The sequence below is a fragment of the Nannobrachium achirus genome, assembly GCF_963921795.1.
Source record: "Nannobrachium achirus genome assembly, chromosome: 21".
NCBI lineage: Eukaryota > Metazoa > Chordata > Actinopteri > Myctophiformes > Myctophidae > Nannobrachium > Nannobrachium achirus.
The window spans coordinates 33,414,832-33,426,346 of NC_137828.1; the positions used below are offsets into that span (position 1 = coordinate 33,414,832).

General features: G+C 41.5%; 1 protein-coding gene across 1 annotated transcript in view; it reads left to right on the forward strand.

Annotated features, from left to right (window-relative positions):
- Positions 1-5,942: 5,942 nt before the first annotated feature.
- The window catches only part of tram1 (translocation associated membrane protein 1), an 8,105-nt gene continuing 2,532 nt past the window's right edge, over positions 5,943-11,515 (forward strand). Inside the window, exons 1-9 of the mRNA XM_080752103.1 lie at positions 5,943-6,209; positions 7,388-7,451; positions 8,892-9,013; positions 9,459-9,575; positions 9,670-9,728; positions 10,046-10,130; positions 10,443-10,513; positions 10,735-10,839; positions 11,062-11,205. Of these exons, the coding sequence (XP_080608229.1) occupies positions 6,087-6,209; positions 7,388-7,451; positions 8,892-9,013; positions 9,459-9,575; positions 9,670-9,728; positions 10,046-10,130; positions 10,443-10,513; positions 10,735-10,839; positions 11,062-11,205 (890 nt within the window). The 5' untranslated portion in view covers positions 5,943-6,086. The remainder of the gene's footprint in view (positions 6,210-7,387; positions 7,452-8,891; positions 9,014-9,458; positions 9,576-9,669; positions 9,729-10,045; positions 10,131-10,442; positions 10,514-10,734; positions 10,840-11,061; positions 11,206-11,515) is intronic.

Consider the following 11,515-nt stretch of genomic DNA (forward strand, 5'->3'; position numbering starts at 1 on the left):
GGATCTATGGACTCCCATGCCCAGGCCCATTGGTCCTTGAGGGGGTTCCAGGGGGCTCTGCAGCTAAATGAGTCAAATGACTGATAATTCACTTTTACATTTACAAGAATGGCTATATTGGTCAGACTTTCTCTATTATCTCAAACAATAAAATGTCTTTGGAAATTGGAGTGCCTAAGCAAAATCGTATTAAACCATGTACCAATGTAATAATTAAATGATGGCACTTGTCCAAATCTATATCAAATTGGAAGTCCCTGAAATGAAAAATGTTGATCATTGCTGTAGTATGCAGCTATGGTGCCCTCCTTACTCCAAACATGCAGGGGGCGACAGACACACAACCATGTTCTCGCCGGTGTGTATGAAACGTTTCTCCACAACACCACAACAAGATCCCATGGCCCAGAGGGATGGCTACGCTGTGATGATGATGGGCTGTGTATGTTCTCAGGCAACCAACCGCTGACGTATCAATTCGAGGCAACGTTATTTTAAAGATTAGTTTTTTTTTTGCCTTTTTTTTGCAGTGGTAGAAAAAGTGCTCACATGTTTTTATCTAAGTAAAAGTGTCAATACTGCAATGCAGAAATACTTTGTTACAAGTAAAAGTCCGGTAATCAAAACTTGATTAAAGTAGGCTACAAAAGTATTGACATCAAAATGTAAGTTAAAAGTCCAAAAATAGAATTCCTCATGCAGAATGTCCCATTTCAAGTTTTCAAATGTATAAAAATGGCAGATCTACAAGCGCACAATGCTTCGCATTGTGACATGTGAGTTCTGTAGATCAGCTATTTTCAAATGGCCGAAATGTACATATAGGGCTGGTGTGGTTGATGTAGCATATGCTTTGTAATAATAATTCAAATCTACAAAATCTAGTAACTAAAGTTTTCAAATAAGTACAATATTTGCCTCATGTAGTGGAGTAGTAGCCTAAAAGTATTGAACACTGGAAATAGGCCTATAGGCTCAACTAAAGTATTAGGGCTAATACCTCAAAATTGTAGTTGGCCCACAGTACTTAAAGTAAATGTATTTAATTACTTTACACGACTGTTATTTCGTGAGCAGAAACAACAGTCAGAGGTGGGCGGCCTATGTTTGTTGAAAAAATAGTCTGATAGTGGTTTTCTCTATGCTATGTTGATTGATTGATGGTTTATTTAGCTTACACCTGGTTTCCACACAGTTAAAGTTTTACTGCTACAGGGGTTCTCAAAGTGAGGTACAGGGACCCCCAAGGGTCTTTGGGGGTTTCAGGGGGTCCCCACTGCTCCCCAGTAAAATTAATCCAAATAGCCCTCACGGCCCGCCACCTCAGTGGGAGTCTCTCTCCATTCCGACATGTCGCCACTCCGAAACTGACTTCTTATTGTCGGAGTGGCGACACTCCCATAGGGGTTAAGTTTAGGGTTAGGGTTAGAGATAGGGTTAGTGTCGGAATCCCTGAAGTCACGTTTTGAAGGGTAAAACCCTGCTAAAAGCCCATAGAGTTAACACAGAAATCGCAAATTTAATGCAATTTCCGAATAGTAAAGTATAAGACTCCCTAATCGGGAGATAAGCGACCGTAGGTCACTTATCTCCACAAATAGGGCAAAAATGTGTTTTGCCAAAATCTTCCTGATCCATGTTGATGACATGAGTGTAGACATACTGTGTAGTGATTTTCGTGATTTTAGGGCAAAATCTGTAGGAGCAGTGTCCAAAAATGTGTTTTTAAAAATCGGCCTGGAGGTGGCGCTATATGGGAGAGATTCATGTTGATGGGATGAGTGTAGACATACTGTGTACCGATTTGCGTGATTTTAGGGCAAAAATTGTAGGAGCAGTGTCCAAAAATGTGTTTTGCAAGAATCGGCCTCATGGTGGCGCTAGAAGAGGGCCATGTGAGAAATGAGGGTTGGGGTCTCCGCGCCGGCAAGGCGGACGAATAGGTACCGGCCCCGGCTGTCCCGGTCGCTCCTAGCCAGAGTTACGGCATTTTATGTGAGCTGCAGTGTAGGGGGTCCTCCACTGGGGGCGCCACCACTTTTGCATCCATTCTGGAGCACCAGGAGTGGGTGGTCCCCGGGAATTCCCCGTGAGCAGCCCCGTTGGGGTGGTCATTTGGTCAGTTTAGCACATTTGGTCATTTTTTACATCTGGGGGTCCCTCAGGGACCTGGGGGTCCCTGGAGCTCCGGGGGTCCTTGTTTGGCAGGTAAGGAACGTGTGTGCAAAATTTGGCATGGATCGGGGCAACGGTTGCGGAGATATGAGCAGGGCAAGAGTGTGACGTGTGAGGTGTGACAGACAGACTGACGGACTTACACTTTGTGCAGGGTTTGATAGTACATCTGGGGGTCCCCCAGGGACCTGGGGGTCCCTGGAGCTCCGGGGGTCCTTGGAGGTTGTAGTTTGGCAGGTAAGGAACGTGTGTGCAAAATTTGGCATGGATCGGGGCAACGGTTGCGGAGATATGAGCAGGGCAAGAGTGTGACGTGTGAGGTGTGACAGACAGACTGACGGACTTACACTTTGTGCAGGGTTTGATAGTAAATGCGACCTACGGTCGCAATAAAATACGGCTAGCATGATCAAGAACACAAGATAGTAAAAGGCACAAAGCATTATAATTTACTTTACCGTTCGAAATAATGATTTGTTGGCTTTAAGTCCAGCTATTTCTGTTATAGTTTTCCCCTTCTAAACTGACGTCAGCAGCAGGAAGTTGCTGAGAAATTTGCTGAGTGGGCGGGCCGTGAATAGGGCTAATAGCATCACAATCAGTTTTGATTGATTTATTGAAGAATTTATTAGAGGTTTACCTCGGAAAAGGTACAGTTTCATGACATACAGTTCACTGCAGGGTTTCAATTAAAAGGATACCTCAAAAAAGCTTTTGAGCTGTTTGAATTGGGGTCCTTTTTTAACTCATCATTTAACATAGAACCAGTAAGACTCCCTAATAGGGAGATAAGCGACCGTCAGGTCGCAGTGTGATTTTAGGGCAAAATGTGTAGGAGTAGTGTCCAAAAATGTGTTTGAAGAAATTGGCCTGTTGGTGGCGCTATATGGGACAGATCCATATTGATGAGATGAGTGTAGACATACTGTGTACCGATTTGCGTGATTTTAGGGCAAAATCTGTAGGAGCAGTGTCCAAAAATGTGTTTGAAAAAATCGGCCTGAAGGTGGCGCTATATGGGACAGATCCATGTTGATGACATGAGTGTAGACATACTGTGTACCGATTTTCGTGATTTTAGGGCAAAATCTGTATGAGCAGTGTCCAAAAATGTGTTTTAAAAAATCGGCCTGAAGGTGGCGCTATATGGGACAGATCCATGTTGATGACATGAGTGTAGACATACTGATTGATTGATTGATTGATTGAAGACTTTATTAGAAGTTTGCATAGGAAAAGGTACAGTTTCATGACGGTACAGTTCACTGGTACAAGGTCTACTAAAAGGAGATCCATGAAAAGACTAAGCTTATTTCCACTGGAAACCATTGAAGTATCTCATATAACATTGAATGACAGACAAATAGAACACAGTACTATGCAGTAGATATGTAAAGAAAAACAAAAAAAAGACAGTAAGTCTAAAACAAACAGTATATACAAAGAAGGGGCAGGGGAGGGTAGGGTTGGGCTAGGTTCATTTTTTACCAGTTGCGAACGGCTGCTGCCTGTAAGTGGTTTTTCAGGGCAATTTTAAAGGATGCTAGTGATCCACACTCCTTTATGGCCTTCGGTAAGGCTTTCCACATTTTGGTGGTATAGCAGAAAAAAGAGTTTGACCCTTTGTTGGTTTTGACTCTGGGTTGAAAGTGATCTGTGGCGCTGCCTCTGGTGTTGTAATTATGGACATCCTTAATGTTTATAAAGTATTTTGAAAGGTACTTGGGTATCATAGTGGTGTAGTGTATCTTGTACACCAGGCCCATTGCAAGTTGCTGTACTCTGTCATCTACTCTGAGCCACCCCACTCTTAACTGGTGAGTAGCGGTGAGGTGAGTCTGATAGGGAAGGATAAGCAGGACCCTAATTAGTTTATTTTGGGCTGTTTGGAGTTTACTTTTCAGGGCTTGTGGTGCGTCACGATACCATACGTGGACTCCGTAGTCAAAGAGGGGCTGGATTATTGCACCAGCTATGGTCTTCAGTGTGTTGAAATTGACCATCGGGGCGATCCTCTGTAGGAAACGAGTTACTGTGTACTGATTTGCTTGATTTTAGGGCAAAAATTGTAGGAGCTGTGTCCAAAAATGTGTTTTGCAAGAATCGGCCTCAGGGTGGCGCTAGAAGAGGGTGATGTGACGCAAATCGGTACACAGTATGTCTACATTTATCTCATCAATATGAATCTGTCCCATATAGCGCTACAAAATCACGCTGCGACCTGGCGGTCGCTTATCTCCCGATTAGGGAGTCTTACATGGCAGGGCAGGAATTTCAGGGAGGCCATGAAGGCCATGGCCGTCGTTGCCCCTTGGTTTGGCCTTGTGCCCCTCAAAAAAATGGCATGGCCTGAGGCCACTGTGGCCTTAATGCCCCAGCTGACTGTAGCCCTACCACTTTCTCCTCTGTCTCTTTCTTGTCAATATGTAGACACCAGTGTCTCTTACTTGTCACCATACCAAAAAATATCTTCCAAGCCAATGAATGATCTAATTTTAACATAAGAGTTTAAGAGCTACGTTTCTCAAATGCCTTTTGCCATTAACACTCTAATAAAGAGCCCGGGTTTTTTACGCAAATGAATGATGACCGGTAGATGACGTCAATATGACAATTCTTCTCTAATTGTCTTTAGTGCTTTGAAAAGTTTAAAGCCAAATAGAAAGTGAAGAAGGTAAGAAAGTAGACAAAAGTTCAGAGATCACCATGGAAATAATACACTTGAATTTTAAAGCAATTTTTGAAAATGGGTTATAAATTGCTCCATCTACGCCTTCTCTCTCAGCTTTCCTACTTACTGGGATGAGGACTAACCACTCTCCCTCTTTAAAAACACACATGTGTTCTCCATCATGTCATGTCTACTTGACTAGTATACATTTAGTATTTTATTCATAGTAATATTATTGACCACTCCTTTTGTATGTCCGTGGCAAAAATATATTTTGAGGAAAATGTCCATCACAAGCCCAGGGGTTGATGACCCCTGACCAACGCAGTAAGTTTGATTTGTGCAGGGCTGAGGTTTCTTTCACTGCAGATAATCTGCATTTCAAAATCATCCTTAACCCCTAAATTCAATTAATTCTTTCAATGGTCTAAACCTTTTTATTTATTTTATTTGATGGCCTTCCTGCCCTAGCATTTGGCCTTTGTGATTGTGCCCTAAAAAAAACTGACAACACCTACGCTACGACGGAATTCTAGGCCTGCTTACTGGTAACCTCGCCCACCAGGCTTTAGCTTACTGGTACTTAATGTCACAATGCGAAATAGCTCTGTTTACTCAATGCTGTACCCAACTGTATATAATTATGTTCCCCATTTTCAACTGTTTTTTATTGTATTTGTGATACTTGCTTTGGCAATGTAAACGTATGTTTTCTCATGCCAATAAAGCTCCTTTGAATTGAAATTGAATCTCTCTATCTATCTATCTATCTATCTATCTATCTATCTATCTATACATAAGGCTGATCCATCAGGTGCAAGCAAGCTGAAAAAAGGAGTGTCCATTAGGCCTACTGCATCAAAAGTAATCAACAAACTATAGTAGGCTATAGCTATTTACAATGTTTTACCAGATGTCATGTTATCACGGTCACGGCCTGAAAATGTTGAGAGAGTTCGCCAAAAAAAACGGTTGCCTGACAACGAACTAGCCAATCACAGCACGGCTGATCGTCCCCACAGCCACACGGGCTATGGGATCTAGGCTCGGGTCCTCCTCTCTAGAACCTCCCACAAGAAGAAGAGTGACACGCCATTCAACTGCTGCCTGGCCCATGGTTGTGAGGAGCAGGACAGAGAGAAGAGAGAGCGACAATAAAAACCCAACAACAATACACACGTTAGCATTGCATTGGTGAAAATCGCGAAAAGTTGCATTGATCTTTTTTTTCTCCCTCACAATGGGAATCCGAAAGAAGACCACCAAGACGCCGCCGGTGCTCAGCCACGAGTTTGTCATCCAGAACCATGCAGATATTGTTTCCTGTGTTGCTATGGTGTTCCTCCTGGGACTCATGTTTGAGGTAATGATGATGGTCCCTGGGTCCACATGTTGAATGGCTTTCATATTTAATGTCTTGTCCATGAGAGAGATTGTTTCGTTTGGCAGTGAACAGGTCGCTTGTACACAGTGATGATGATGCAGAGAGTGTTCTCATCTCCCCTGTTGGAAACTGACATGGCTGATGTCTGCCTCTTGCTCTTCACACTACACTATACTTCCTCTTGAAATCGAAAGTTTTTCCTAGATCATAGTGGGGTTTGTTGGGTTTCGTCGTATCTTATCTCGGGGGGTTATAAAGCATTTTGGTCGTGTGTTTGGTTTATGAGAAAGCATGATGGACATATAAGTGGTATCCCTCTCGTCCTCCTATCGCGCCTTCTCGCGTGTTATTAATCAATACTACGAATATACAGTACACATCCACACACGGACTGAACGCAAAACTGTTATTTGCGTGCTGCACCGATTCACGGAATGACACATTCTGTTAGATTGGAACTGTGGCGATGTACCAGACGGTATTGTGCAATACAACAACATGGATTGGGTTTTGTGCGTAGAGTGAGTGTGTTACGTGGCAATCACAGAGCGACTGTCAACGAAAACCTGCTTGGTCGAGAAACCCTAAGTTGACTTTGGGAGGAGGTGAAGATGGTTTTGAAACAAGCACCCAAAGGCACGCCGACTCGGCGTCGTCAGCGCTGTGATATTGCTTTACTTAAAGGTGGATTATTTTCCCACCTCAAATATGAGTTTTTGAAATCAAGTGCATTTCATCCTTTACCGAAACTGAGCGCTAGACTTCCTCCTGGATTTAACTTGCATCATGGGAGTTGAAGTTTTGGTTCTGGTCATCATTACACTTCAGTGATGCCTAATGCTTTGAGTGGGTGGTGCACATCTAATGTCCTTAGCTTAATATCATGTACATTACATATTTGTCATCCATAAAGGTCCAGAGAATCATAATTGTAAATATTGTTTACATTTCAAACCCTTTGAAAATGCCACTCTGAAAAGGTCACCCCTTACTTGACATATGGACATGTGGGGAATCGTGTATGGTCAAATATAAGTCTGTAAATCTTTCAGGATATGCCACAAAAAGAACATATTGTACTGATATTTGGGCTGACATTATGAAAGTTGATATGTTAATGTAGTTGGAATCGACTAAAATATTTCCCTTTCCTACAGGTCACTTCAAAGGTTGCGGTGTTATTCATAACGGTCCAATACAACGTCACTATCTCAACAAATGGTACGTTTTTATTCTATTGGTTATATATACTGTATATACACATACTGTACACACACACACACACACACACACACACACACACACACACACACACACACACAGTGTTTATAAATAATAGGTCTGCGTCTGTGCTGTTTTGAGTGTGGAGTGAGTCAGACAGTAAATTATTACTTTGAGGGCACTGGCCAAAAAGCAGAAGTTTGATGTAAGTTGGAATGTCTTCGAGCTGTCTTATTAGATACTACTCATTAGGATTCTAGAGCGGTACGGTACTTGCGTGGCCTTACACGAAGACCCATTTGAGAGCATGTTTCTTCCCTTTGGAGCTATATTTAGTCTGCCTGATTTATAAAGTTCTCTGGTGGCAAGGTTGTTCTTGGCAAATTTGGGCTAAGGTGCAATATAGGCCTCTCAAATCAAGTCCTGCTCATCTCAAGGTTAGCATTTTCTTGGCCAATTTTTCTGATAGATTATAAAGTCTCTGTCTAGTAGTGGTCCATCCTCAGAATATGTTCTCTACAGTATTTGTTCTCAAGGTTCTCTTATGTGGGTCCCTGGCACAAAATATTTTCAAATGGGGGTCCGCCCGCTGCCAAATACATATGTATTCGGGGTCCTTGACATGAAAATGTTGGGAAACCAATGTTCTACAGTCACTATATTCTAGATGCCTTTGCGCTGTGCATGCAGAATGCCAGATGCTGGTTGAGCTTGTGCCCTTATCAGAGAGACCTTATACTTGCATATCTCTGTAACTCATTTACTCATTGTATCTAATAAGATAAATAACCGCAGGTGCACCACCAAAACCTCTTTGTGGCAAATATGCTTACATACAGCCCTTTTTTGTTTTTTGTGGGTGCCGTCTTTTATTTGAGCACGCTGTTTCCATAAGTAGTTATATGTGTTATTTAGGACAGGGCAATACATTGATTATTATATTGACATTGTGAGATAGAGATGTTGGATATTGTGAATATATTTATGCTATAAAATAGCAGAAATTATCTATCTAGAAGCTCACCATACACCAGTTGTAGATGTTTTGTTTTTTTACTACTTAAAAAAGGATTTTGTCACAAGGTATTTGGATGTTGTGATATTTGCATTTATCTAGTTCTAGTGTGATTGAACGAGCAGTTCTGTGCAGCCTATATGAAGAATCTGTGAAAATCTCCACATCCCCTCTTGATGCGGATGGTGTAATACAGAGTTACAGACAGTGTGATGTGTCTTCTCAATGCCCCACACTGACTGACTCATGCTGACTGTGACTGTACACGTTCTGCTTCAATCTGTATGACCCTGTATGTTTAATAAGGGATACATTTTAGAATAAGATGGGCATTGCTACATTTTGTTATTCTTTACTCAGATTTGACTCTTGATTGTTCAGTTTTACTGTACCTGTTGATTTACTTAGTGACCTCTATGTTCCAGAAGGGCCAGAGGAGACGGCTATCAACCATTTCCATCATGGTATCAAGGACCTGGCTACAGTCTTCTTCTACATGCTCGTGGCCATTATTATGCATGCCATCATCCAGGAGTATGTGCTAGATGTAAGTGTTACTATAGTAAATATTTGCACATGCATACGAACCCAACACAATTTACATCCTAATAGGGCTGTCACAATTATTACATAATCGTCTAATCGTGATTATTTGACATTATCGCAATTATTTTGTCATAATCATCGCGGTATCGTGGCGCGTTGTGAGCTTGTAGATCGGCTATTTCCACTAACAATGTTATTTTTTAAGTAGTAAGTTGTCAAATATGTCAGTAATGTATTTGTATATTTAGGTTATGTGTCATATCTACCATATGCAACTTCAAAGCCTAAAAGCCAAACAGAAATGTAATTATCAACGACAAAAACACAATTAAATCGTTAATCGCCAATTATTTGAGTGACAATTAATCGTCATGTAAAATGTCATATCGTGACAGCCCTACATCCCAATTCAATATGTATTGTTTGTTTACCGTTTCTCTGCACAGAAAATCAACAGAAAGATGCATTTCTCCAAGACCAAGCACAGCAAGTTCAATGAGTCGGGCCAGCTCAGTGCCTTCTACCTCTTCTCCTTTGGCTGGGGTACAAGCATCCTGATGTCTGTAAGTTATTCACTGGTATTCACTGGTATTTCATTGTTCATTTGTCCACATGCAATTTGTGACTTTCAATTCGTTTACCTGTTATTTCTTTCAGGAAAACTTCCTCTCCAATCCTGTGAGCCTGTGGGAAGGTTATCCCCATACATTGATGCCGTGAGTATTCACACAGACTAACTGCATTGACTCTGAAATTGTGCTTAGTAGATGTCCTTTGCTTTTGTCTTAAAGTTCAGTATTTCTTGTTATACAGTTGTAAAATCACATTATAAACAGTAGTTACTAGCTAATGCAGTCTTGAATAGCCTAGTTGAAGCCATCGGTTTGCCAAGCATGCCATTTTGCCTTTCTAAGCACACATTTGCATAAGCGTTCAGGAATGAGATGGGATTGGATTTCACTCATTTGTATGCTCACAGTGGGTCTGTATAACACTTGCATTGCATCGAGTTCAATGTTTGTTTTTTGTTCAGATTCCAGATGAAATTCTACTACATCTGTCAGATGGGATACTGGTTACATGCCCTCCCAGAACTGTACTTCCAAAAGACCAAGAAGGTGAGTGTGTGCACAGTCGTGTGTGTTGCAGAGTATGCACACGTGCGTAGCATGCACATGCACACACCTGCACCTATGGTTGACCCAATATTTAAATAATAGCATGACGTGGCTCTGTGTTGGACCCAGAGGCTATTTCCTGTTTGACTTCCTTCAGTATGATTGCATTGTTTCAAAGAACCATTATTTTTGCGTACATGCACTGCTATTAATAGAGACAATGGAAGATGGTGTACATGCAGATCCACGTGCACACTGCTGTAAATATTTTGTTCGTGGCTAACCATAGCTGTCTTTCTGTTTTCTTCTCAGGAGGACATTCCACGCCAGCTGGTGTACATCTTCCTGTACCTGATCCACATTGCAGGCGCTTATATTCTGAAGTAAGAACTGTCACTTTGCAAAGCCTTAAAAAGTGTGTTCTAGATTGCTCAGTACACGGGTGCTTTCCTTTCTTTGTAGCCTTTCCTTGAAGAGAATGTAACACGTGAAAGAACATGATAGGTAATCAGAACGAGGACCAAGGCTCTTCCAGGGTCTCCCTCTGTCCTGTCCATGTTGCTTGTGACAAAGGAGAATAATGATGTCTTTTTGTGTCTCTCAGCTTGAATCGTCTGGGTTTAGTCCTGCTAGTGCTGCACTACTTTGTTGAACTCCTCTTCCACATCTCCCGTCTGGTCTACTTCAGCAATGAGAACAGGCAGACCGGGTGAGTTCTCACCTCCTTTTGTTTAAGGAAATCCTATTTTACCCAAACTGAGATGTTATTATTGAGTCTTATGTTCTAAATTATTTTTCTTTTAGATTTACAGAAATTAAAGGAAATAGTCCACTAGCCCATGCTTTATAGCCTATTGAAAGAACGCCTCTACTGATGTTCTTGAGTATAGATATGTTGATGTGGTGTAAACACTAACCTTATATATTATAGGTTTACCATATGGGCCATCTTGTTTGTCCTTGGACGGCTGCTGACTCTGTCCTTATCAGTACTCACTGTGGGCTTTGGCCTTGCCACAGCTGAGCAACAAGGCCTCGATCTGGTTGCAGGAAACTTTAATGTACTCTTTGTTCGGTAAGTTTATGTGAAAAGGGAAATTAGGCAATATTCTTCTAGAATAATACAACACTTTATTATTCAATTTAACCCATTTAGGCCTGAACACATTATGACGCAATATTTTATGCTTTTGAAAAATCGTGAAAATTAGAAGTGTCTTTTGAATCCTTCTAAGATTTTTGGAGAAAACCTATGTTTCTATGTCAGCAATCTGGCCAGCCATCATCAAAGAAAAGGTCCTTTTCACTTAACTGGAGCCCAGTTAGTCTGTTCTTGAGAGACTACTATGTCAGTGGTTCTCAAACCTTTTCATGTGAAGGACCCC